Source organism: Antrostomus carolinensis, unplaced genomic scaffold (assembly GCF_000700745.2).
Source record: "Antrostomus carolinensis isolate BGI_N321 unplaced genomic scaffold, ASM70074v2 scaffold2466, whole genome shotgun sequence".
Lineage (NCBI taxonomy): Eukaryota > Metazoa > Chordata > Aves > Caprimulgiformes > Caprimulgidae > Antrostomus > Antrostomus carolinensis.
Window position 1 is genome coordinate 9,982 of NW_010323730.1, and position 27,576 is coordinate 37,557.

Genomic DNA, 27,576 nt, shown 5'->3' on the forward strand with positions numbered 1-27,576 from the left:
GAGAATGGCTCAGCTATTAGGAGTAAGATGCCATGTTTACTCTTTATTGCTTCGACTCATTAAATTAAAGCCATATGTGTTTATAGTTCTCCTAGAATAATATATATCCCAATTTTCATAAGTATTTGATAGACTTTTTAATTAATCTCTTTCTTATTTGTATTGATACAAATTTAATGGAAGCCAAGGTAAGTCTGTATTGTTTTCCATTTGTGAAGAGTCAACCATGTCTCAGTGAGTGTCAATAGTCTAGTTAATTTAAATGTACTGACAACACATTTGCTTTTTGTATTTACCTTTTACAGATCCCTTAGATGTCATCCATGGACCACAGGCTGAAAGCTAGTAGTTTACACTGCAACCAGTTCTGCTACTGCAGGCTGCCTGTAACCAGTCTGTGGCAAGGCTGTGCTGCAGACTGTGATTACTGCAGTAAATTTGAATTGTCACCTTGCTGATTTTAACTCTAACAAGAAAAACACTAATAATACAAAGAGCATCTAGCCCGTGCTTGATACAATACAGGATTGTTTCCCGTGGCAGGGCTTTTCAACATACTGTGGCCTGCTAAACCAGTTCCTACATTGCCTGGTTTCCAGGAGTGATTGACTGGAGTCTAAAATTTCATCCATTTATATTATTACAGGAATATTAAAAAGTAAAACCACATAATCTTGCCAAATCATATTGATACACCCTTTCAGTTAATGTTGAAAAAAAGTACAATGGATTTTCCTAAATATGTGAAATAATACAGCTTTATCTCTTCTCTCTTTATAAAGAGAAGTGTTGTCAGTTTTTATCAGATGGTGAAGCGTGTAGATTGCATGTCTAACTTGAGTGAATTTCACTGCAATTTTTCTAAGCCAATATTTGCAATGTATTATCTTTTATATAATCTTACATTTGTTAGTTTTTTCTTAATTGTAGGTAAAGAGAGGATGTCAGTTCAATCACTGAAAACATCAAGAGATGCATCACCTTCAGGCTCCACAGCAGTACCCTCATCAAAGGTGAGTTTTCTTTTTGAGTACTTTTCACCATGGTTTCAAATTACTCATTGTTGTTGGATTTCTTCCTCATCTGGAAGGAGATACTGTAGGCAGCTGTTAAGGAAAGAAGCATCTTGGATTCCTCTGCAATCCAGCAGAGGATAAGTTTCCCTTATCTGGCAGGAAGGTGCTGATAATAGTGTGTTATCTAATGATGACACCAACAAACCTTTTTATTCTGTATTCACTGTCTCATTTTAGGAGAAAGGGAGTTTTGTATGTGTTGAAAATTGTTCACTTCCCAAAGTCCAGTGTGCTAGAAAATGACAAGGAGAAAAATGGGTAAACAGTTTCCAGGAGCAACAGATCAATTGGCAAGCCTATACTTGCACTGAACTCCATCCTTCAGTGATTCCTAAGATGTGACTGGATTGGGAAACAGTGTAGAAGTGTCTGACTGACTGACTGGGAAGATAGTGTGAATAGCAGTGTTGAGTTGGAAGCAGGGCTGCTTGAGGATGTGGCAAGAATTATAGCATTTGCTTGGGAAGGGAGCCACATTGCCAGATAGTTTGGTAAATGCTGTTTTATGTTCTAAATTATGCTGTTTAATTTCCCATAAAAAAAAATCTTGTGGGCTGAGCACCAACTTCATAATCTTGCTAATTAGTTAAACAGACCTGCTAATAAACGCTAACAATCGGCATTGAATATTGTTCTGGCTGTCTTGTGGCAGCAAAAACATTTTCACATCACAGATTGCTTGCCTCTGAATTATATTTTATTTTAAAATGAACAGTTCCACAGGAGTATTTTATCTAAATTGTTGAGAAATACTTTAATGAGAAATAAAGAAACAATGCATTATATTATTTTAAGTGAATAAAGCCCTATTAAAAAGTGGCATTTGCCTTAAGTAACATGGTGTACTAGCCTGGTTCTTGAGGTTTTTTAATAAAAGCAGTGGAATGCTTAAACAAAACAAAAAATTGAAAGAAAGAAAGGTACTTTTTGTTGTGAGAAGGTGAGACTGAAAGAAATAATTAGGTGGGGAAAAATCAGGCTTTGGTCGTGCTATGTCATTCTAAGTACTTATCCCTTATGCAGCTCTTTTAGAAGTGCTGTGCTGGGCATTAGCTAACTGCCAGTGTCCTTCAGGGGGAAGGCAAGTGATATATTTTCAGCGAGGTAAATAAGAAAAGTAAGATAAAAACTGTTACGCACAAGTTACACTGATTTGGATTAAAAAATAAACTTTCTAATTAGTTCACCTATTTTGCTTACAGACTCAGCTTACTACATCTTAATACCAAATCCTTGCTTCATATAAACCTTTGAGAACAAGGAGGCATTGCAAAATCTCCTGCTCTTTTATTAATACACGGTGTGAGCTTGAACTAGAAAGTACTCTTTAAATGTTTTGCTTTCTTCTTCAGTCAGGTCTGATCTATGCTGTATTGGCTTTTTGCTAGCATTTTGCATGTATCTGTTGGCAGTGGATATCTGCTTGATGTAAGATACACAAAATTAAACTTTCTGTTTGATGGAAATCATTTCCCCAGACAACACAGATATTTATTGGGTATGCATCAACTGCAGGAATGGAAGTACTTCAGTGATCTTTTACTGCTTTTCTCTTGAAGTCCTGAAATCTGCTTGTGATGTACTTACTGTCTTGTGTAATTGGAGCCTCTTGGGGATGATGGCTGGATTACACTGACCAGTTGAGTCATGGAAGTGCTTCACTGACAGAGATATCGACAGAAAATGTCTTGGCAAAATGTGATGAACATCTCTAAGGCCAGGGTCTTATAATCTACTGAGACTTGAGAAATGGGTTACCAACTTTATTTTATAGACTAAAGGAGAAAATTTTCAATGCTCTAAGTTATAATTTAGCTTTGAAATACTTACAAAGGTATATGCTTGCACAGCAATATCTCTTTTCACTGTAGTAGCCGTATGCAAGTCTGAAAAGCTATTCTTATCTGTCTTATAATTAATTTTTTACATATTCATGCATGTGAATTAATACATGTTGATGTAATCTGACCTTAATCACCTGTTTAATTGACTGCAGCATGAGATCTTTTGTGCTTTTCTTTAATAGCTGTCTGGACTGCAAGTTTTGGAGGCTGTATCCAACATAATTAGGGTAAAATGCAGATGTGTGAGACAGGGGAAAGCTTCCCAGTAAAGATAGCAGAAAACGGACAGGTTTTTGCTGTTCTTATGTTATATGTAAGGTAAAAAAAAGAAAAAAAAAAAAAAGACACCTCTGTTTTGAGGGGGAGGAAGTTTGGTTGTTTTTTGCAAGATATACTGGGTTGTTAGTTTCTTGCAAGTTTGCAACTTAAGTAATATGTTCCTGTTCTTCAGTCATAGTGTACCTGTAGGAATACCATTACTTTATTACATAAAATGTACTCAGGATTTTTTAATCTTAGCCTTCCAGTACCTGAAAGGTGCCTATAAGAAAGCTGGGGTAGAACTGTTTACAAGGGCATGTAGCAATAGGACAAGGGGTAATGGTTTTAAACTAGAAAAGGGTAGATTTAGGTTGGATATTAGGAAAAAGTTCTTCAGTATGAGGGTGGTAGATTATTGGAACAGGTTGCCCAGAGAGGTAGTGGAGGCCCCATCCCTGGAGATATTCAAGGTCAGGTTTGATGGGGCTCTGAGCAACCTGCTCTAGTAAAGATGTCCCTGCTCACTGCAGGGAAGTTGGACTAGATGATCTTCGAAGGTCCCTTCCAACCCAAACCATTCTATGATTCTATAATACATATTTATTGACATGCAACATATAGAATGAAATTTAGTGAGATTAAATTAAACAGATTCTTTTTGCTGTATTCTAGTAGATACTAGAGTGGTTACTTTCTGTTTATAGCTTATGGAAATATAATAAGTTGCGAGATTTTATTTATCTTCATTTCATGCAAAGCTGAGTGTTGGTGACAAAGATATATTTTTTTATTATTATTATTTTTTTTTTTATTGGCCAGAGCTACATTTGAGGACAGGGAGAGATTCATAACAGTACCACAATACAAGATTTTTTGGCAGCTAGGGAAAAGTCAGGTTAAAGGTAAAAGTTAGACATGCTGTGAGGAGTAAGAACATGGTGGGGGAAAAAACTTGGCAGCAGATAGTTTGTGGTAAGACTAATGTAAGAATAATTGTATAGTTTGGAAAGGTGAGCTGGGTTAATTATTCTATGAATTATATTACCCCTTTCTTTTAAGAACTCTCTTTGTACCCCTGCATATTGAATTTTGTCACCTCCTGACTTCACTGGTTATAATTCTGTAATTTACAATTATAGAGAAGAGTGATTCCTATTTGAACATTGTGTTGCACTTCTCTTCTGGATTCAGAGGAAGGTGCTGTCTTTATGACACCACAATCCTGGAAGGGTTCTGTGAATTGTATACTTAAGCCATGCATTAAGCACAAATTGGTATTTGGATAATATTTCATTTGAGGTAAGCACAAAAGGTCTGAAGATGAAGCAGTCTTATGACAGGTCATAGTATTTGCTTCCTCTGGCTATTTAATTTGGAATGAACTAACAGTAAGAAGGGGGAGTGTTGGATTTTTGGGGGGATTTTTTGTTTGCTTGCTTTTGTCCATCTATTTGCGAAGATGTAACGGGCATTGGGTAGCAATTGTGACATTTTTCAGGAAGTAAGATTTTTGTATCTTTTTTAGATATCCACCTTAGAGATGCAGTTTTTAATACTAGAGTTGTATAGATTCATGGATGGATGCTTCTGTACATACAGTTGATTTAAATGAAATACCCACATAGTGGTAACAAAATTTATAAAGCTAGCTCTTCCTAAAATCATTTTGGTATGTAGGTATTTGTCATTATCTGTTTGTTGCTGTGTTAGTAAAAGCTAAATCATATTCTTAGACAGAAATAAATTTAAAAATATTATTTATATGAGTATTTCCATCAGAAAAGGTAAATTAAAAGCCATAAAACCATGTCTGACTATTATAAGCTATCAACATTCCCCCTCCAAATAAAAAAATAATCAATTTTAATGGAAACTTTTCTGATCATTTGAAGTATGTATGAAATAATTTTTGTCCCTAATTAGCGTAGGTTTTATACCCTACACAGTATTTAATAGTTTAGTTTAAATTTTTTACAACCTTTTGTGCCTGAAAATCATATTGAATTATTAGATCACTCCACACTTGTATCTGACTTTTTAATGCCTGTTTAATCCATGTCTCTGTAAACTCAACTGGTCTCAAAGTTTTTCTGTTATCTGTGTCACATGAATTTAATAAAACTGATTCTGAAAGTATGGTGGGTTTTTTTAACATTTTACTGAACTTGATTTATCTTTTTTATCCTCCCTTTTTTTTTTTTTCCTCTGCTCTCTCCCCAGACACTTTTCTTTTTAAAGAAATCAGTCAGCAATTTAAGTAGCTTCAGGTTCCTTGTTTCCTATTTTAAAATGTTTGGGGATTTGAATAACTGTTTATTTTGGTTTTGAAGATGTTTTGCCACGTGTAAATATACCTAATGTTAACCCTTGACTATAATATTTTTGCACAGGCCTTGGATAAGAGCAACAGACTGTCGGAAAAGGAACTTGCAGAGGCTGCTAGCAAGTGGGCAGCTGAAAAGTCAGAGAAGGCCAATGAAAGCAATTTACCTGAAATAACAGAGTATGATGTAAGACAGGATTATTAATCGATTTATTTTAAAGCGTTACAACAACAGACTCTTGTTTTTCTGTACTCTCCTGAAAGGCACATTTTATAACTTACCTCTGAATTTGTCTGCCTGTGCTATTAAGTATTTGTTGAAAGGGAGCGAGAATGTGACTAAAGACTTATGATTTATTACTTTATTTATTTATTTTTGAAAATACACAAAAATAGAGTAGGTTTTGTTAGTATAATTTGAATTGATGTTGAGGTACAACTGATGAAATAATGCCCCAGCTCTACCAGGGGCTCTCTAAGGAACTCTTGCACTACTGTAAATATGTGTGCTTACTGAACTCCTTAAAATTAGCAAGGGACTTCTCAGTCAAAATATGAGTGTACATAACGTAAGACTAGAAGAGAAACTCTGCTTTATTGAGTTCAGTTCTGTGCCATGTCAGCCTGCCATGTCATGTATTCCTTTTCAGAAAGCAGTTTTCCTCTATATTAAAAATTAAGCTTTTGCCTTGGTAGTGCAGTGGGTAGATATTTATTTCCCCTAGAACTTCTGTTTCATTAACAATCAACATTAATTAATTGCCAGTTTATACCCATCTATTCTTGCCTTTCCTTGTCTTTCACCCCTTGCTATATTGAAGTGTGATTATAATCCTTTTCAGTCTTTGTTTTGTTATGCTGCTCTTGAATAGGATGTCTTTTATGGATTCTGCTACGTTAGTAGCAAATGTCATCTAATGTCTTTTTGTAAATTAGTCTGGTTTAATTCTGTGATCATTTAATCTTCAACTTTCACTTTGCTTCAACTTTAGAGGTGCTCTTACAAAAACAAAATAGTACCTACTTTACAAAGTCATGTGTCTTAAACTTTATAACTAATGGGTTTGCATTTTATATTTGTTTGTAAATAACTTGGGGCAAAATAAAAGCTTCTTGGGAAGCATCAGATTTCCTCCTTGTATTTCACGCTTGTGGAACCTAAGGGCTCGATCAAACTCACTGGATCCATATTTATCTGAACTTTTAATTCCTGTTCGTTGATGTAATGGCTGAGTGCATCAACAGCTTCTTCATGCTGTTGGATAAATAAACTGTTAATTTCCCTCCAGGAAAAAGAAATTAAAAAAAGATGAAGGGGGTGCTGGAGTGAAGAAAAAGAAGCAGCAAACTGATCCAAGCATGAATGCCATATAGAGGAGAACATATGCATGGACATTTCTGAGAGGTTCAGGAGAGTAATAGCAAAGAGAAATGTCACTCCTGTTCTTGTTGCAGGGAAGGTGATGCAAGGGAGGAAAGAACAGAGTGGCCCATATGGAGAAGAGCTGTTTAAAGCTTCCTGGGTGCCTCAGAGAAATTGCAGTGTCAAAAAGATTCAAAATAAAGAAAGATTCAAAATGAAACAATTGCAGTTGTTTGTGGCAGAGACTGAGATGATTTATTGAGTAAGAAATTGTGCTACAGGAATGCTAATGACAGAGGTGAGGCAACTCATTCCGAGTCTTAGGATACTCCTTACCTTGAGTAGTAGGCTGTCATGTATGAATTGCAACAGTTTTTAACTTTCTAGTTAATCTTACATAGTGCTTAATAGTTGAACTTTGTGTTGCTCTGAACTTTTTAGCAGCCTTTGCTCCCTCCCAGGCATTTCATGATTTACTGCAGTAACAAGATTTGGAATGCAATCTTAATTGTTTTCTAAGTTGTTGAGCAGATGATCGTAGGACCACTTAAGCTTGCTTTTTTTTTTTTTCCCCCTAATTCTCTTTCATGTTAGTTAAGTCTTAAGATCTTCCACCTCTTTATTTTTGATAGTAGAAAATATTTTTATGCATCTTTTAAAATTCTCAAATCTTATTTTTGAAAAAAAACAAAACAAAACAAAACAAAAAAAACCCAACAAAAAAACCCATTTACTACATTCTACAAATCTGTTCCATAATACTGGATTTAAATATGCTGTAGTGATTTCTTCTCTTTTTACATCTTTTATATAGACTCCATGGAGCGGGAGTCTGTTTTCTTTGGGGCAAGGATGCTGTCTTCATTTCTGTTTCAGAGGGAAGTTTATACCATTTTGGTACTTCAGTAAGATTTCTCGTATTACCAGGAATCCTCTAAGTGCGTGTTTGCTTTGGCTATGCAATAGATATCTCTGTTCCTTTAATATTAAACTTGTGGTCTTGAATGCTGCAGGAGTTCTTTCTAACATCATTTTGACTTTGTTGATGCCTATTTACCTTTGATTTTGTTACTTTTATCCTTTCCCAGAAAACTAATCCCACTTTCATTGTGGATTTTTCTTGCTAGCTGGTGTTATAAATATCACATATATAAGTTCCATCTTGATGGAAGGGCAAGTAAATGTTATCTGACATCATTGTCTTTACACAGATAAGACTGAGTCACAGGTTTTTTATGATGTCATGTTTTCTACATGTTTAAAATCCTTATTTCTGTATCTGTTTGTTTATTTGTTTGTTTGTTTTTTTAAGCCTGGATCTTCAGCTCCATTATACATTGAACAAACAGAGGAAACAGAAACAAATATAACGGATAGTACAGAATTATATGAGGATGGCCAGCTTCTTGGCCGCTCAAAAGCAATTGCAACTAAGACAAAGGAGATTGAACAGGTGAGTCTCCTGTTGGCATTTTGATTTTGTCATTAATGTGGTACCTGTATAATCACCTAGATGATGTTGATTTAGTTTTTCTTCCTTCTTGGAGCATAATACGAATGTAATCTGATTTCTTGAGATGTTGTGATGGTAACATCTCCATCTATTTAATTCTGAAGAATCATGACATTTATCTGCATGTGGGAATTAGTGGTAGTTTTCTGTAACTTACATGCAACACCTGCTATTTTGCAAGCCAAGAAAATGACTGCTTCTTTGAATAACTGATTTAAAATCAAATATAATATGGATAATGTAAAATGGAATTTAAAAGTAAGGCTTTATGTGAAAGCAAATTATAAAAATTTACTTTGATACTGTAATTTCTTTAAATATATACAGTTTGGGATTGGACACTAGAAGCTGCCTGTTGTTTTGTTGTTGTGGGGTTTTGGGTTTTTGTTTTGGTTTTTGGGGGCTTTTGTGTTTGTTGGGGTTTTTTTCCAAATCAGCTTTGAATCTCAGTGCCTTTTTCATTTTCTGAAGATTAAGAACCTTTAAGTTTTGCTTTGACTACGGTGTTTTAAATCTGGATGAGGAAGGGATATTGTGTTCAAAATTTATATTCTGTTCTTTTGTGTGTTGAGTACTTGGGGATTGATTTAATACAAAGCAAGGTTTCTATTACTCTTGTAACACTGATTTTTTGAGGAGGTTCAATGGAATTTTATTCAAGTATTAGTCTTTAATATCATGTCACCTCACAGTAAAGAAATAAATGAAATTGAAGGTTATTGTAGATAATCATAAACAATTGAAGTGTTTTGTTTCTGTATTTTTGTTAGTTTTAGTGCTGAGTTTGGAGATTTTTCTGACTTGATCTTTCTGATGTAAAAGCAGCTGTGGCCAACTCTGGAAATTGCATTTAAAGTTTATAATCCGGGTGGGAAAAAGAGATTGCTTTCTTCAAACTTGCTCTGATTTACAATGTTTTCATTGTATGCCTGGGATGGGTAGAAGGGAAATATAGATCCCTTTTCCCCCTCATGATTATTTCATTAATAATGTCTTCAAGAAAATAGGTCTCTAGGCTTGTTGGAGATAAGCTTATTCTAGGTCTTGTTTTCCATCTTAATTCTAGTGGCCTTTGTTCTGTTGCCTGTGAGCCCATTTCCTGTACTGTAATGCTGTTGTTCCTTTTTTCTTGACACTTAGAAAACAAATTTATAATCAGTTGTTTTGAGTTCTTTTTCTTCTTCCCTTTTTTTTTTAAATGTTGACTTTGCATAATCATGTTCCTAGTGAGGACAGCCTTGCATATGTGCTGGGTCTGGCTGGGATGGAGTTAACCGGAGTGTGCCATAACTATGAGGGTTGTCATGTAGTTTGTTTATCCCTATGTGTCTGATCACCAGGTTGTACATGGCCTAAACCAGCCACTACCAAATGCATAGACCTATGACTTATTTCAGAATTACTGAAACTGAAAAAAAAAATGACTAGGAGCAGATCTTTGTATGTAATTGTGGTTATTTAGCCTGATTCTGGTGAATCTGTGATTGGTTTATTTCCCTTGGTCCTAAGGATAGGCTTATAGTGAAGAAAAATGAAAATTTGGGCATAAAAGCCAAATACTGTTATTATGGTTGGTAGAGTTTGCACTTATGTCTAAGGAAATCTAGGTTATGTTCTCTAAAATGGAATGCTTTTAGGAACATAGCTCAGAAAAGCCTGAGGAATAACTTAAGAAGATTTGGATTTCATAGAACCAGTTTTTCCTGTTGTTGATTTGAATATTGAAGCCGTCAGCTTCTGCAGAATTAAAATAAGATTTTGGAATGATACTGGAAGCATCTTCAATGCATTTTATTAAACGGAACAAGATTTATCTTTTTTTATAAAATCAGGGACTGAATTTTTTGAGAGCTAAATGAGATATGTATTTAATAATTTAAATTTATGACTGTAAAATGACCTATGTGTTTTTCAGATAAATGTTTAAAAGTAACTTCTGCTTCAGCAATTTTTAAAAAATACAGAAAATTTATTGTTATGATAGTCCTGATGATTTTCATAATTGTGGAATACTGTGAATTTTCCTACTGTATATGAAAGCAGTCTCTCTGTAGAAGTTTGTACACTATTCCTTTGACTTTGAATTGTCAGCATCTAAAAGTAAATCTGGTTTAATTCTGTGTGGCTTGAGTTCTCTGCCTTTGACAAGGGATTAGAGAAGGAGCAAAGAGTGGAATGGTAATTTGTAGTCCTGTAGTGAACTGGTTACTAAAGGTTCTTTGGATGAACTTCTCGATATAACTTATACTGGTTTTATTACTGTTTAACTGAAAGTATGTATTTGGTTTTCGCACAGGTAAAATTAGTCCCTAGCATGCAAATTTAATACTATCGCTAGTCATGCTGTATTGTTTATATAGATGTAACATTTAAATCTTAAAAGTGAACTATAGGCTATAATACACTTTAAGAATAGGAAGGCTGACTTGATAATGAAATATAGAATACATTTGTAAGAAAGCTTTTATATAATGTTTCTGATAATTTATCTTGAAGACTCAAGCAGAAATTTTTTTTTTGTTCCATGGACTGTTTTCCAGTTGAGGTGTTTAAAATAGCTTCTGAATATCTACTTTTAGTGTATTATTTATGGAATGTAATTATGTGGGAGGATTACTAAAATAAAATACTTACTGTAAAGAGTAATGCTGCAAAAATGGTGCAGATGTAATCCTTCTGCAAAGCAAGATTCCTGAGAGATTGGTTTTCAGTCTTCACTGGACACCTATTAAAGTATTTAAAATAAATAATTAAATAGATAAATCACACCAGTTGAAATAACTTCTTGTGCCACTGGGTATGTGTTTATTGGTCCAGCTAGTGTTTGAGAAAGTGAGGCTTTATTAAAAGGCCTGACCCATCAGACCTCTTCTGCTTCTGTATCCCAAGTTTTTCTGCTTTCTCTTGGAGCACCGGATCTAGTGATGTTTGCTTTTCAGTTCATGTTTATTCTTGTCCTGATTCCCAGGTATTCTTGCTGTTCTGAACTTCTAGTAAAGCCCTCTTTGCTTTGTCCTCTCCATATCCATTTGTCTCCAAAGCATCAACCAGGAAAAAGAGCAAAATTTTCCAAATATGTACTTTACTTCACAGTATGGTATTATTTCAGGTAAACCCAGAGGCAAAGAACTGCTGACAGAACATGTACAGTGTGTTGCAATGAGCAAATTCATTGCTGTGCGGCAGAAAAACAGGCAGCCCGATGCCCTGGGCGGGAGAGGAGAGGCGGCAGCTTGTGATATGGTCTGTTATTTCTCTTAAGAAAAAACAATAACAAAAAAAATCCCTTAAGCAATTGAATGAAATATTCATAAAGGTGTTCTGCTTAAATAAGTCCATCTCTTTATCTTATGTATCGCTCATATCACTCTTTTGTTAAGTTTCCTCTGCCATTCCTCTAAGTTACGCAATAGCCAAATTCAGAATTTTAAATGGAGTGTGATTGTAAATGGCTGCTCTGGCTCACCAACAAAATATTTGTGTATTATTTGCTTGATGGGGGACTTACTACAAGCATTCATGTAAAATCATGTAATTTAAAAAAAAAAAAAATATATTTGTGTGCTGACTGTGGCAGGACAAAATTGTCAAACAAGTGCTAGTTGCTGTTTGCAATTTAGTGACGGTCTTTTAAGAGTCTAGAGTTGGCTTTGCAAGTATTAGCTGTAGCTGACAGAGAGAGAGGAGAATAGAAGAACAGAAGTTGTGCTCATATATAGGCTCGGAATAATCCTGATACTGAACAGAGCCAAGAATTACCTGTGTAATAGAAACATGGAAACATCCAGGTTGGATGGGACCTCACCTGATCCCATCTTCTCTTGAAACAGGGCCTTAGATCAGATCATTCAGGGCTCTGCCATGTTGAGTCATGAATATTTCCAGTGAGGAAGACTCCACTGTTTCTCTGGACAGCCTATTTCAGTGTTTCACTGCTCTCTCTCTGAGCTTAGCTGCCAGCAGTCCTGCATGCTGTTCTCCAGAATGTGTTTTCTTTCCACCAAGGACACAATTTCTGCTCCTTGCTCCTCTTGGCTGTTTCCTATCTCCATCCTTGAACTGCAGAGTCCCAGCTCCTTACTGTGGTCCCCTGCTTTTGGCTGGCCTCACCTGGGAGGCGAGAGACCTGCTACATCTGGAGTGGGCTCAGCTGTTCTCAGGGAAGGGTTGAGTTTCCAGGACCTACTGGCTCTGACACTTTGTGGTTGGTAGAACAGGATCTTCCCTGGCACTTCCGCATGACAGGTACTGGGAAGACTGATCTGTTCCATCCTGGTACATCTTATTTTCCATCTTTGCACTTAGTGAAAATTCTGCAGCATTAATGCATGTCTCATATTTTAATATGTTCCGTGTAGGTAGGTCTACATCTGTGATGTGGCTTTTAATGTTCTATTTGTAAGCAATCAGAAACTTTGGAGAGTTTTTAAAAGCAAAAATAGTGGGGTAATTAGCTTTCTCGTTTTTAGGGTTTTGTTTGTTTGTTTGGTTGGTTTTTTTGTTTATTGGTTTGGTTTTTTTGCTTTTGGAGCTGAGTGTTTCCTTATGCCTTTGAATGTGCCTTTCCCTCTTTCCTCCACAATTATAATTTTGAAATTTGGTGTTATATGTTGTCTGAGCATGATAGGCAGAAGCCCATTAAACTGATGTTTAAAAAATTGGTCTGGGTACTTGAGAATAGTGTAGCAGAAAATTTTGCATTGGCGTGTCAAGGCTGCTGTAACAATTTCATGCACTTTTATATTTTTGCATTTATTAACATGCAATATACATTAAAGTATTGGTTTTTATTTGTTTAGTTTCTGTTTTTATGTAGTTAAAAATCAGCTTATGCTTTTAGCACTTAATGTGCTGAAGTGTGGGGTTTTTCCGGGAGTGATGACAAATATGTCCCTGGTGTTAAATTCACAGTTGGAGCATTTTGGTGTTACACAAAAGGCTATCTCTTTGTTGTTGCTTTATGAGCATGAGTAGCAGGGATTCTTGAAATGTCTTATCTTGTCTAGACATCAAGTCTGCAACACTGTATTAATTAGTCCATTATTATGTGTCCAGTTCCTTAAATGTTGCATATGCAGGTTGAAGTGACATGGGTTAGCTCTGAAAATCTATTATTTTCTGAAGACAAATTTTGCCAAGTGAGCCAAGTACCTTCCTTGATTTTGGCAAAAAATGAAACCTCTAAGTTTCTGAGTGAGATTTGACAGTTGGACGTCAGTTTCTGTATTAGCACAGAGCTCTGGCATCTAAGAAGGAAGCGTAGGAATTAATGCACTCATGAATGCATTTTTTTCTTAATGGAATTACTGGCTAACTGGATGCTTTCAGTTCAACAATATTTTTAAATCTTCAGCAGAATAATATTTTTAACTGTTCAAACATTTGGATTAATTGCTTGTTTACTTGACTTTCTGCATTAATATAGTTAATAGCCCTCAGTAGTACTAATGACCTGTTAACTTTATTGGACAGCCTTCTTACTGGACAATCACAGGTTTTTCTAAAGCTTGCATTTGAAATGTCATAGATCCAGTTCATAGAAAGATGGAAAAATGGGTGTGTGGCTGGGTCAACAGGCTGTCCAGATTCTGCTAACTGCTTTTCATTTTTAGGTACATTACTTGAATCTCTGACCTAGAAGCTCCAGTTAAGTGAGCAAAGTTTTAGCAGTGGTAGTGTGTGTAGCTTCAGAACTGTTTTCTTGTTCTCTTGCTTTGTCAGATCTCTTGTTCTGGCAAGATCTATATAGCAGTAACTGAATTGCCTTTGGGTGCATTTGACACTTTTTAGTGGGACGGTTCTCTGGAGGTGCTTCTCTGAGAGAAGATGACAGCTCGCTAAGTGAAACTTTCCATAGTGAGGAATTAGTTAAGAAAGTTTTTGTATTAGTATCAGAACACGAAGAAGATATAAAGGCATTTCTGTCATGATAAAACAATTACAGTATCTGTAAGGTATGGACATGTACTGCGGGCCTTCCTCCCCACCCTGTCCTGTGTCCAGTTTTGCTTCTAACAAAACTGTTCTACAATGCTTCAACAGCGTAAAGATGAAAGAGGATGTGAATATGAGGTAGCTTCCACATCTTGGGTATGAATATGCTAGTGAGAAACTGTGATAAGTATATCAGAAAAGTTTTATAAGTTTTGGATATGTTAGATTAAGTATTTAAGTAGTAAAATAAATAAATGAATAAATTGGACTAATGGGAATCCAGGAAGGAATGAAGGAGGCTGCCAAAGCTGGCCTTGGATCTACCTTTTCTTTTGACTTCGGCTGAGCCAGGGAAACAGGTTACCATTTCCTTAGATCAGCTTGTTGGTCTGCTTACGCTGTTGTTCATTTCAGACAAAATTATCTAGGTTAGAAAAAATCCCCTAATTAAAATATGAGTTAAGAGGTGGGTAAGTTAAGTGAAGCTGAGGGAACTGGAACAGTAGCTAGAGAACACATTAAAGGATTATTTCTGATTATGGATGAGGTCAGACATGCTTTGTTTCTGACAAGAGTAGTCCAGGCAGGCCAGATGAGAGTAAAAGATGGGGAAACTGTAGATTTTGGTTCCCTCTTAGCTTTTCTGTTGTCCTTCAAACCTTGTGTACTTAATACTCAGTAGCAAGGCCTTAATGATGGACTCATCATCATCAGTCTAATTTGGTTGGTAGCATAGTATGTATCATGCCTCCTCTGAGCTTATGTTTATTTTATTGAACTGTAAGATGTAATTAAGTGTGTTAATTTATTTTTTCCTAATCAAGAAAACATTTGTCTCAGGTTTTGGTATTTTGCCTTAGGCTTTTCAGAAAAATTGATGACGATTCCTTTACTAATGATATCATCTGCCTGTGATCTTGTTTCCTCCTTTTTACGGTTTATTAGATTCCTTGTGTCAGTACCCTCTCCTTATGTACAAGTGAAGTCATTTGTTACTTTTTACAGGTTCTTAGGCAATTTTTCTTACATATTGATTCTGACTTGCTGATTTTTCTACTGTCTTACAATATTTATTCTAGACCTCCTTAATTTTTACCGTTGCAAAATCAGATCCATTAAGTTATGCTTATTTGCATCTTTATAGTTCAACTTGCCTTAAGTCTTTTCTGTGCTCTGATCTTTCACTTTTATAAATCTGAGCTGTTTGTTAGAAATCTGCGTTTTCTTGTTTATTGGGACTGCAAGATAGAGAACGTAAAAGCTTTTGGTCAGTATTGACATAGTATCATTGATTACAAGTACATTGATTTAAAATGTCAGGATACTTTTAAAAGGATGTGAAAATTTTAACTAGTTTCCTTTTCTTGTGTTTGGGTTACCATGCTTTACAAGTTACAGTCCTTCACTTTCCATTTTTTTAGCAGTGTTCTCTTCCCTTTCCATGGACATTAATGGGTTATTTGGTATCGACCTTAATGGGTTATTTGGTATGTACTGCAGTGTTCATAATTACAAACTGCTGCATATGCAAAATCAGTGCAACTCGCTCATTTTACTTCAGCACCTGAAGGTATAGTTTAATAAGGAAATATATTACCACATTTCAGCTTTTTACCAGCAGCTTTTTTAATTGGAAAGCTGATAAAAAGTGTTATTTAATATGCAACATTCATAGAGCAATGCTTTTAAGAGAACACCATAAATGTATGCATGTATACAGTAACAGTAGGGTATTTTCATTAGACAGAATTCACCTTTAGTTTTCTATCATTATCTATCTATGGAAGATTGTGTGTGACAGTTTATTTTGCCTTTCTTTTTTTTTTTAAGGTAACAGTTTTTGTCCTGTGCTAAGCATGTTATTTTGAAGTTGGTGAATGCTGGAGACTCAGCCTGTTGACAAGTCTAGTCATTGATACAGTTTTTGATGTAGTGGCACTTCATTTCTGTGACCAAGCAGGACTCCAGATTCTGAGTTCTCAAAGAGGACTGTTTGCTCACAGTCTTAAAGGAGATTGTTTACAGATGTTAAAATTTCATGGCAGATCTCTGAAAGACTTAAATGAGAGAGTGTTAGTAGATAGGTACTTGGTAAAATTGGTAGACTTAGTGAAATCCAAAGAAAAGGTGAAAGAAGGTTGTACCTATTTCACTCAGCACCCAGCTGTTCAAATCTGAAAGACAAGATTGCTTCTTGGTCAGATAAAGTGAAACTCTAAGGAGTTGTCCGTTGAACAATATTTTTTCAATCAGCAGCTAGCAGTGATTGCTTGATAGAAAATTTCTGGTTCTGTCATGAGAAACTAGAAGAACTTAACAACAGGATGAAAGAAGACTTGGAAACTATAATGCTGAGTAGGCTAGGAAGAAGAAAGATTAGTTTCAAGAGAGGATGAGTGTAAACAGGATTGGAAAAGTTGTTAGGAAGAAACTCTTTAAAAATGTGTGGGCCTTGATATATAATTAGGAACTAATTATGAGAAATTACCTACTAAAAATCTGTCAGAAGTTGAGATTTGGAAGGATAAGCAGAACTGACACTGACAGATCTCCTGAGAAAGCTGAAGGACAACCAGAAATGATGAATAGTCTGAGCCTTGATAAAGGCAGTAGTTATTTCTGTGGGGGTGAGACTAATTGGTTTTGTGTGTCTGTGTGTGGGGGTCTTTTTGGTGGTGGCCGGGTTTTGTTGTTGCTGGTTTTAATTACTTAAATTTAGAGGATAGAGAGAGCCTCCTCTCCAACTCTGTCTCCAGCTTTAACAGAAGGCCACTGGTGGATTTGAGAGGTGGTTTTAGCAGTATTGTTTGTCTAGTACTGTTTTATGGGTGAAAGATAAAATTCTCTCTTGGTTAGCTCAGTGCACTGAGGCTTAAGGTTTCAACTTTTTAGTATCTTTCTTACAACCTGCTGTCTCTTGAACAAAGGACCTTTTGAATTCAGAAGGAATATTTCGGCATTGCTGCTGGGGAAACCTGTTGCTTCCTGGATTGAAACAGAATGAGAATAAGATCAGTCCCATATAACTAGTATCAGATCCAGAAATTTAAATGGCCTCAGTAATAGCCCTAGCTCGAAGAGCTACTGTCTAGCATCTACTCCTCCACCCCAACACAGATTTCACATCAGTTCTATCAGGGTTCCTGATAAACTCTGAGTGTTGATCTTCTGAAAGACTTAGAGATGAAACAGGAATCCAGGTGATGCTTAAAACAGCGTATATGTAGGACAAACTGAGAACAGAGTCATAAAAGAAAGGTTTCATAAAACTATATGTGATGATGGGAAGGTGGTAACTGAGTGAACATGCAAAAACCCCTGGTAAGTGGCAAATGAAATGTAGTGGCAGGAAAATAGGTGACAGGAGGGGCTTGACATTTGGCATGGAAGTTGGTTTCCATTTCTCCTGCACAGGCAAGAGCTTTCAGGCCTCAGGAGGTTGGAATAGACTGTGACAGAAGAGCATCACACAGACAACCTGTAGGTAGGGAAAATCTGCTGAAGTGTGAATCTACAGTTTTATGTTTTTTCATGTGTCTTTTACAGACTGTAGAGCTGATCTTAATATAACAGAAACTTGTTTTGTAGATGACAGTTTTGCTGGTGCGTGTAGTTTAATCCTCTAATCCATTTGTAATCTCATTTGTATACAACACTTACTTGCCTATAAATTTAGGATCATTTGTGACCAAAGACATTGTGCTGATAGGTTGCATTTGTCACATGGTTCTGAAGTTTCTATTTCTTTTTATATTCTGTATCTCAGTGCCTAGCCTGATGTTTTCTTTCTTCTGGCAAATTTTTCGCTGAGCAGGTTAAACTCAATATGTTTTAAAGATGGGTAGGCCACACTTCTTTAAATAGCTTGTTCTTTTCTGTGAACATAAGTGATTTGACAGCCATTAATTGGATGACATTTGGAAAGCAAACAGATCATTTAAAATTAAAAAGCTACCATTTATAGAGGACTGTTCTATGGTTTTTGTTCAAATTATTTTGAGTGCATATAGTATTTATGTAGGTTTATATCTTAAAAGCTTGGCATAGAAAGTATTCATTTGCTCTAACCTTTAAAATATAAGGTAATCTTACAAGTATTTTTTTCATTTTTTAATTTTTTATTTGTAGAAAGATAATTCCAAAAAGCATTGGAATTGGGAACTTAAATTTCCTAAATGATATGGGAAAAAATCTTTTGTTGCCTAAGTTGTGTATGTGCTTCTTCTGTAAGTTAAGATTATAAAAACATGAGATTTTTATCTTGGGGCCTAAATGACTAATGCACATCATTATTTATCACCAACCCACAAGGATCACTTTCCTGTTTTGTTCACTCTTATTTGCACTGATGTTGTGACTTTCAAGCCTCAGTGACTGTCTGGACATACACTAGTATGGATATCACAACTTTTAATGCCACGCTCCAAGAAATATGTCAGAAAAACAAGGGCCAAGATTCTCCACAGGACAAAGGTTATAACGTGTCTGTTTTACCTTGAGCCTTTGCATTTGAAAGGCTAATAGAGTCAACTTGACTTATAAAATCAGAGAAGTTATAAAATCAGAGAAGTTGAATACTTACTTACAAGTGGGTCGTGTTGCTTATTGTTCTTTAGTTTCTCGTGCTTATTGAGCAGGACTGTTTATACGTTAATTTTCTGAAGTACTGAACTTCAAGTATTGCTCTGAATTATACTAATAACCTTTAATAGATGGGTTTGATACTGTTTCTGCATAGTTTAACTGGCTTGTTAGCAGTCTTTCCCCCTCTCCTGCCCTCCAGATAGCTTAAATACTTGGTTTCATTACAACATGAAGTGTTGTACTTAGGTGGGTACTCGTGGACTTACTTGACCGTAATTACTCCCCACAAGCAGTTCACCACCTTAGTATAGTAGATATTTTATACATTAACTTTTTTGGTCATGTGCTACCTAAGTAAAAAAATCTCCACATCAGCATTTTTAAACACAAAATCAAAATAGATCAGGGTCTGCTGGTACAAGCTTTTCAGTGGCTGTCTTCAACTGGAAGCCATTTTTTTTTTTAACTTGGCTTTCTGGAAAAACTAGCTTATGCAATCACAGAGTATCTGTGCTGTGTATCTCTTGACTCTATTGTCAGGTTTCACCTAAATTCAATTTAGACATAAACCAAGATGATTAGTTGTTACTGGCTTTATTAAAATAGGCAATAGCAGAAGCTATGAGTTCAGTGGAGAAAGACAATAATATGAATGCATCTCATTAGACATCAGAAAGTCCCCTTAAGCAAGTGCTGCAGTTGTTTTAAAAAGCAAAACAAAAAAAATAACTTGGACCATTGCAGACCTCAGCTGCATGTTGCAAAGAGTTTGGTGGCAACCGTAGTCTTAAGAAATGATGTCCCTGTGCTGTACTGTCCTCTGCACTGGCACAGTAGTCTTTGTGGGGCCTGGCTGTCCATCAGGACACAAAATGAAAACTTTGCAGGTATTCCTTTAACCAGTTCTCTTTTTCACAGTGTGGTTCCTTAAATGTGCCTGCTGCCACAAGCAAGTACCCACACTGTGTTGTGTGTTGAGCTGCTGCCATCTCTGAACATTTAGTATCTTGAAAGCACTGCCTTAGACACTCAAAGTTATTTAATCATCAGACAGAGATCTATAGAAAGCTCTAGCCTTTGGTAGTTTTGGCATTTGCATAGTAACTGTTTCTTTTTTGTCACTGAGAAGATAAAATAAAAAAAAAATAATAATTTATGTTTAATTTCTATCTAAAGCTGCTGTGACCAGGACTCTTTTCTTCCTTTAGGACACTTCCCCGTCTTCTAGCTTCAATAACCTTGATTCTACGTATTTTGGAGAATTTACTCACTTGGGAGCACTAGTACATCAGTAGACACCCTCATAAGAGCTTCTTCCAGCTGGCTTGTTGGTGCCAAACTTTGATCTAGTTGTGAACCAAGCTGGTACCCAGCTGCTTCAGCCCCTGAAGTTCTTGAGTAGATCTTGAGAGGAAAGAACAGCCACAATAACCAGTATTTTTGGTAGCAAGGTAGCTCAGTTTTGTGAACTAAATGGTCCCTTTTGATTAAAACTCTAACCTCTTACAATTCATTAAAATATTTGCACTTTTAGGAAAATGAAGATCAAAAGATTTCTGAGTGGTTTATGTATTTATTGCCTGTCAGCTAATGCGATGAAGAACTGGAAGTGTGCAATTATAGAAAAATGTTCCCACACCAAGGCACAAGTCACTGTGAAGTAAAGCTGAATGCCCTTTTGAATGTGTTTGCTCCCTGCCACTGAACAGGAAGGTTGCAACACAGGCTCTGTTACAGTTTAAGATAAAGATGTCTTTTTGTTCATCTGGGGGAACCTGTGAGCTGGATGCAGCCTCCTTGAGCCTGTAATTAACTTACTTCTACTGTCGGGGCAATTTCACCTGTAGGTCTCTGAGCAAGGGGATGGAGACTGTACCTTCGGCAGCTCTTGGCAGTGACTGGTGCACCTCTCCACACCCAACAAAACCCAACAGGGTTTTTCTCACACAGTTGAAGGGAGAGAAACCAGTGTAGGAAGGCATGTGAATGTCGAAGTTCCTTCTCTATGGAGAGAGATGGACCATGCCAGAGGCAAGAGACAAGGAGGACTGGATGCAGGAGAGGATCCAGAAGGAAGGAGCAAAAGGATTCAAGAGTTTGTGAGGAAGAGGCAGAGTGGAACTGTGTCTAGCCGAGGGATGAGATGACCTCTGGATTTGGAGGATGGAGGAAATCTGGAAGAGATGAAAGAATCTGTGGTGACAGGAGAGATAGAGTTGGGAATTGGGAGTGTGGGAAGCAATGAATGAGGATGGGACTGGACTTGCAGTTGAAAAAAAGATTATTTGTGCCAACATCAGGAGCTGCAGCCAGAGGGTGGGGAAAAGAGAGAGATGGGGAACAAGAGGAACATGGGTGGAGATGGGAATTAATTCCACAGAAGCTCTGAAGCCCATGGGCAAATGCAGTGGAGTTTCTCCCTAGGTGGAGGGTGGAGACGCTACATCATGCAAGAAAACTGGTTGCTATTTCTGGTGCCAGAAACAAGTGGGAGCAGTCAGGTGCTTCCAGCCTCGTGTCTTCCCCTCTGGATGCCCTCGGGGCATCTGCAGGAAGCTACTGTGGTATGGCAGGAGATGCAGCGTTCCTGCATCAAGTACCTGAAATCTCTTACTGAAGACTTTGATAATCGTCAGTCGCTGCTGATTGTTCTGTTGTCCATTTGGTTCATTTTACTGTATTTCTCATCAACTAAAAATGAAACCAATATGAATATTGTTTTTAATCTGCTTATCCAAGTGTCGGTCTAGCCATAACTCAAAAATACCCTGACTTTTTTTTTTTCTGAAATTTACTGTTAGACATAACTACAGCTCATTGTACAATTTTCCTTTTTCTTTCATTGCTATTGAAGGATGTTTTCTTGCAACTATGTTTTTGCTAAAATCAGAAGCAACGATAAACTGAGATTCTGTTTCCCTGAGGTCAGTTAATGCCCTTTTTTCCTTTGATTTGCTAGTAACAGGATACCTTTGGTGATCCGAGGGCTGGAGCACCTCTCCTATGAGGACAGACTGAGAGAGTTGGGGCTGTTCAGCCTGGAGAAGACAAGGCTCCGGGGAGATCTCATAGTGGCCTTCCAGCACCTGAAGGGCCCTACAGGAAAGCTGGGAAGGGACTTTTCATAAGGGCAGTTAGTGACAGAACAAGGGGAAATGGGTTTAAGCTGAAAGATGGTAGGTTTAGATTAGATATTAGGAAGAAGTTCTTCACTGTGAGGGTGGTGACAGTGGAACAGGTTGCCCAAGGAAGTCGTGGTTGCCCCCTCCCTGGAAGTGTTTAAGGCCACGTTGGATGAGGCTTTGAGCAACCTGATCTAGTGGAAGGTGTCCCTGCTGATGGCAGGGGGGTTGGAACTAGATGATCTTTAAGGTCCCTTCCAACCCAAACCATTCTATGATTCTACCTAAATGTTTAACTCTGAGCTCTGGAAAGCTCTCTGACTCACCTTTGATTTGATTTAGCCATTGGTTTCTTGAGCCCATGTATGAGTGATTTGTACTTTTAATAACACAATGAAATGTTTCATAATACATAGGAGAGAATTATTGGTCTTGTTGTTCTTGCAGTCTCCTTTTGGATTGAGAATTCCAAATGTGACAATTATAATCTGTACTCTAGTAAATATGTAGTAAAATGATTGTGGTATTGAGTCATTAACATACCTAATCCAGATGTGATTAATGAAAAATTGCAAATTTATATGTGATTTGATTAGACAGACTTTAAAAAAATCAGTTAAATACAGTATGCATTCTTGGGGTGTGAATTTTCTAGGTCATTTGTCAGGCAGTATTTGGGGAATGAGGGGTGGTCAAAAAAATACTGAGTTTAAAGTAATTATGTGGTCTTTCATGACCCAGATAAGTTACCAAACAAACTGTTTTAGGAGTGCTCCTTTCTGTTTTAAGCAGGGTGGGCTTTTTGCTACCAAGAAAAGCATTTGTAAAGAGTTGACTCTGGAGCCTGTTAATTTGTGTAGGTGTTACTCGTGTCACGGTAAGCAGCCAGAGCAGCGATTCTGAAGAGAAGTATCTCATCTACTGTAAAGATTATTCCCTCCTTGTTCATTTATATTGATCCAAATACATTTTTTATTGATGAGAGAAGCCTATTTTTTGCATGTATGTATTTCTGACAGTGCAGTGAAAATGTAAGGAAACTCCTTGCTTGTCTTAGACCTGTGCTATATATACATTGAGGACTTCCAAGAATGTAACCTCTGCTTTGGAGCAGAATTGTCTTTCTTTACTATGCATATGGACCAGTTTGTTCACTTTTTTGAATCATGACATTTATCCTAAAAATAATCCTTTCTACTTTTGGAAAAGCAGGATTTGGTCACTTATAAACCTTTTGTTAAAAATGATACATGGTATTTTTGAAAGTCTAGTGCCTTTATAGTAACGTGGCTCACGTCTTATTTCTTTATCTCGGGCTTCACTTTCTCTTCAGTCTGTTGTTGTTTGACAAAGAGTTTCTGTGCAGTAAGAGTAAGTATTCCTGAAAAATATACATGCATATTGCTGAAGGTGCATATTCAGATGTGCAGAGGTCTGTTAGGGATAAAGTGCTGAGCTTGTTTTTGTCCATTGTGGATCAGCTTAAGATTTTAAAAGAGGTAAGGTCATTTAACATGTTAACTGAGTATGAATACTGAATGTCTAGTGTTAGGTAAGGTTTAATGCATATAAGTATGTAAACTTTCATTGGTGTGCTTACCGTTCATTTAAGTATGATTTGCTCAGCATGTATGTGTAACTGGTAAGCAGATAGCTTTTTGCTGGGTTCCTTAAAGCTGCTGTATTATATATTAAAGCTCTGAAAGAACATGAGTGCATACATATGTAATGTATATAGTGGGCACTGTTTGTTTCTGTTTTCTAAATAATGTTTCCATTTAGTTATGAAACATACTTTTTGTTTATGTTTTCATGTTCGATAGAAATACATGAAATGTAAATGCATTTATGTCACAAGGTAATACAAAGATGCTCAGATACTTCAACTGATATGAAATATTTTTCAATTAATTTCTGATTTTTCAGAGAGCTAGGTTATATGAGAGCCCGAGTGAAGACTTGCCAAGGGAACAGGGAGGACTCGGATAAAATTGTGGTGGCAGAAGTGAAGGGAGTCAGAGGTAGTGGTAGTTCCTTTATTATGTATGTATTGGCCAACTGCAGGGTCTTTGGAGCAGGAAAAGTGATTTGTCTTTGTCCACAGCATAGATACTGAGCAATGGAGAACTAAGGAGAACAAAAAGAAAAGGTGAACAAGTGAGAGAGAGGTTAATGCTAAGTTGAGGTAAGATGAAGTGAGGCAATGGATCATATTAAAACTAAGCAATAGTTCCAAGATCTGATTTCAGAGCATCGCGGACAACAAATGGAAACTGTTAGTCATATTTTCTTCATTAAGAGTGTAAGCTACTGACTTACCCTGTAGACAACAACTTTTTTCTTTTTTCTTTTTTCTTTTTTTTTAACACAACAGTTACTGTTACCATTCTACACAGTCCATGGTACTCTTAAATAAGTGAAATAGTCCTTTGTTTAGCATGTAAATCAATTTTTTGTGGATACTAATCCTTCAAGTAGCAAAATGTCTTACCTGCTGATTTGAAAATAGAAAGCTTGCAATGTTTATACCCTTATATGATTTTAAAATACCAAAAAGCCCACTGGAAATTCTAAATTAAATGAGAAAACGTCATTCATTTTTACTGTGTTTTTAAAAAAAATTTCATTTGGCTTGATCTAAATAATTAAATCTTTTTTTGTCGTTTAATTCTGTTTCCAGACAGTGTGGTTCAGCCAGTTCTTTATTAGCATGAACTGTTTTGTTAAAAAAAAACCAAAACAAACCTGGAAGGCTGCACGGAAGGAGGAATGCCTTATTTTTCAGGATATGTTTGTACGAATAACCCCTGTCTATTGTGTATCTTTGAGAGCACATGGTAATCTTGTATGAAGTAAGGTTAAAAGGTAAATGGCATGGTACTGTTTCTTTTGGCTATTGCATTAAAGTGTTTGACCTTTAGCAACCTATTTTTATCTTAGGCAGTAAACTGGTTAGTTCTGCTTATCAAAAGAGACTTCACTGCTCACTTTCCATGCTGTTCTTATCCAAAACACACCGTATCAGTCCAGCATCGGTAGACTTTATCAGCAATGGCCATTTTTCTGCTTAGAGATGCAGCATTAAAAAGTTTATATTGTAACAGTATTCATTTTATTCACATTTTATTCAATAAATACTTCCATATATAGATCTGTGGTTTCCAGTTTCATTATCTAGTTTAGATCTTCTTTTAGCTTATTAGCTTACTCTTTCTCCAGATTTTAGCTGTTTGACTTGCAATTATTTGTTTTGCTGTATGCCCTAAATTTAATTATTTCAAACTATTAAAATGGTAGCCTATGTATCTCTAAAGATAAGTTTAATATGGCAAAGTAAGTATGCTTGCAGATATTGACTGATTTGAGGAATACCTTCAAATAATGAAGGTGTTGGTGGTTAATTTGAAATTTTATTAAGTATTTAGTTGAAGGGTCAACTCCCTCATACCTTTAAGTTGTCTGTGTCATTTGCCAGAGTGAAGTTCTACTAACTGGAGTGTTGGCCAGAGGCAGAACTTGATGCATCTCTGAAGTGACCACAATTCATAATGCTGCTGGTGATACTCAACAAATCTTTAACCTGCAGGAAGTTGACAGAGTTGCTGGGCAGCTGCTAATTTGTTCTAACTATAATTTTAAAAATTGATTTGTTAATTTACATGATGCTGTACTGTTGTTAATAGTAAACAAATAGTGGTACCATAATCAGGCTCCCTGTTTTACAGTTATTTAAGTAAGATATTTCAAGAAGTAAATCCCAGGGGACTGAGGCTAGACTGCTAGTATCCTACTGCAAGTTTTGTCTCTTGAGTACTAGAAATATCTCTTTTTTTTTTTTTTACTTAATCAAAATGTTGCATCATGTTGTTTTCACAATTTATAGATGTCAGAGGTCACTGAAAGCTGCTCTAAGCTATCTGAATATTACAGAGCTTAAAGCTCTTAAAAACTCTGTCTCAAAAAAACCCAACATAAAACAGTATTTGATGATCCCTGTTTTCTTCTATTGGTCATAATAATTTTTATAAGAATTGACTGAAGCTAAACTCTAAAAGAATCAAAACTTTTCAGTGGATGCCAGAATCAGAAGACAAGTGAGCACTTCAAAAGTCATGAGTGTGTTCACTTATCTTGCCAAGTTCATTCCAGATCTGTGCTCTGTCAGTTCACCGCATCAGACAACTTCTGGAAAATGTTCAGTGACACGGAGTTGATCAGGGCAGACATTCCTTTAATGAGTTCGATAGGTAATAACTCTTGTGCTGAAACGCTGCAGCGTTGTTTAACTGTCGTGTTAGTAAAGGCTTGTAATGAGAAAATAGAAAGACGATCTTCTTAGTCTCAAAAGATCTTTTTGAATACCAAATAGGCTTGTTTTCACAAGGAAAAAATAGTTCACTATTTAAAAATCAGTGATTCCCAAGCTTTTTTGAACCAGCTAATTGCTGTGATTCTTCAATATTACTTATGAGCTGCAACCCAAACTTTTATCAAATAACTAATTCCGAGTACTGTGGAGCAGAGTCAGTGGTGTATCTGCTGAGTAAATGCAGAACTCCTACTACGTTCCATTGGAACCACAGTTGATAATCACTGCCCTAAGACATATGATTTACTAACCATAAAAGACAATCTCTGCTCCTTGTGGCTTTCTCTTTGGGGAGTGTCATGCTTTCAATTTTTTACAAATTTTTGGATCAGATTTCTGCTTCCAAATTGAAGTGGAAATAGCTAGAATTGTGGGAACACATTCAGAAGGAGAGATAGTTTGGGTGTTGAAAGCAAAAAAATACAGAAGGAATTAATATATTTGCAATGAGAAACAAGGCTTCATCATACAGCCTTCCTGACCCTCTCCACCCCCAGCCATTGTGCTAGCTTTATCTTCTGTTTATTTATTTTGTATTTGACTGAAGATACATGCTAAGAGATGCATTTGTTTAAACACAGATTCTGTGGGCTTTACCTGTCTGGGTTGGGTAGCAGTTGCATGAGTGGTCTCAGATGAGCTCAGAGAGACTGGACACACTGGTAGGGCTGTAGATAAATGTCCTCTTCAGATGTCCTCTACAGCTGCTTGTCACCTTCTCACCCAGAATAGGTAATTCCTCCCTGCAGCCCAACGGGTATGCTAGCATGTGACCTAATCGGGGTGATTTTACCTAAAAATGAATTTTGGGAGTAGTCCTGTGTATTGCTGGCTCACACAAACAAGGCGGGGTGATGGTTTCTGGCATGGGGTTGGTGACAGCTGGGAAAGGGGGAGTAGTCTTTTCAGCCATCGCAGCTGCATACAGAAAAAGATATCCATCCACAAACTCGGGAAAGATTACAGAAGTCTTCAAAAATATAGTTTTAATTTACTTTTTCCTTCATTTGATTTTATATTGGAAATGAGTGCTTAAAGTAAATTATGAGAGTGACTATTAGAGGGTAGAGGCAGGACCACGACCTGGACGTGAAAAAAAATTAGATCAATTATTAAGGCACTAATAAAACTGATTTGTGAGGCTAATATAATGTGTGAAGTAATTCTAAACTTTCAGAAACCTTAAG

General features: G+C 36.5%; 1 protein-coding gene across 1 annotated transcript in view; it reads left to right on the top strand.

The window, feature by feature from the left end:
• PPHLN1 (periphilin 1) overlaps nucleotides 1-27,576 on the top strand; it is a 41,385-nt gene that overhangs the window by 3,133 nt on the left and 10,676 nt on the right. The window contains exons 2-4 of the mRNA XM_010170655.2: nucleotides 931-1,013; nucleotides 5,572-5,691; nucleotides 8,180-8,320. Coding sequence (XP_010168957.2) covers nucleotides 931-1,013; nucleotides 5,572-5,691; nucleotides 8,180-8,320 — 344 coding nt within the window. The remainder of the gene's footprint in view (nucleotides 1-930; nucleotides 1,014-5,571; nucleotides 5,692-8,179; nucleotides 8,321-27,576) is intronic.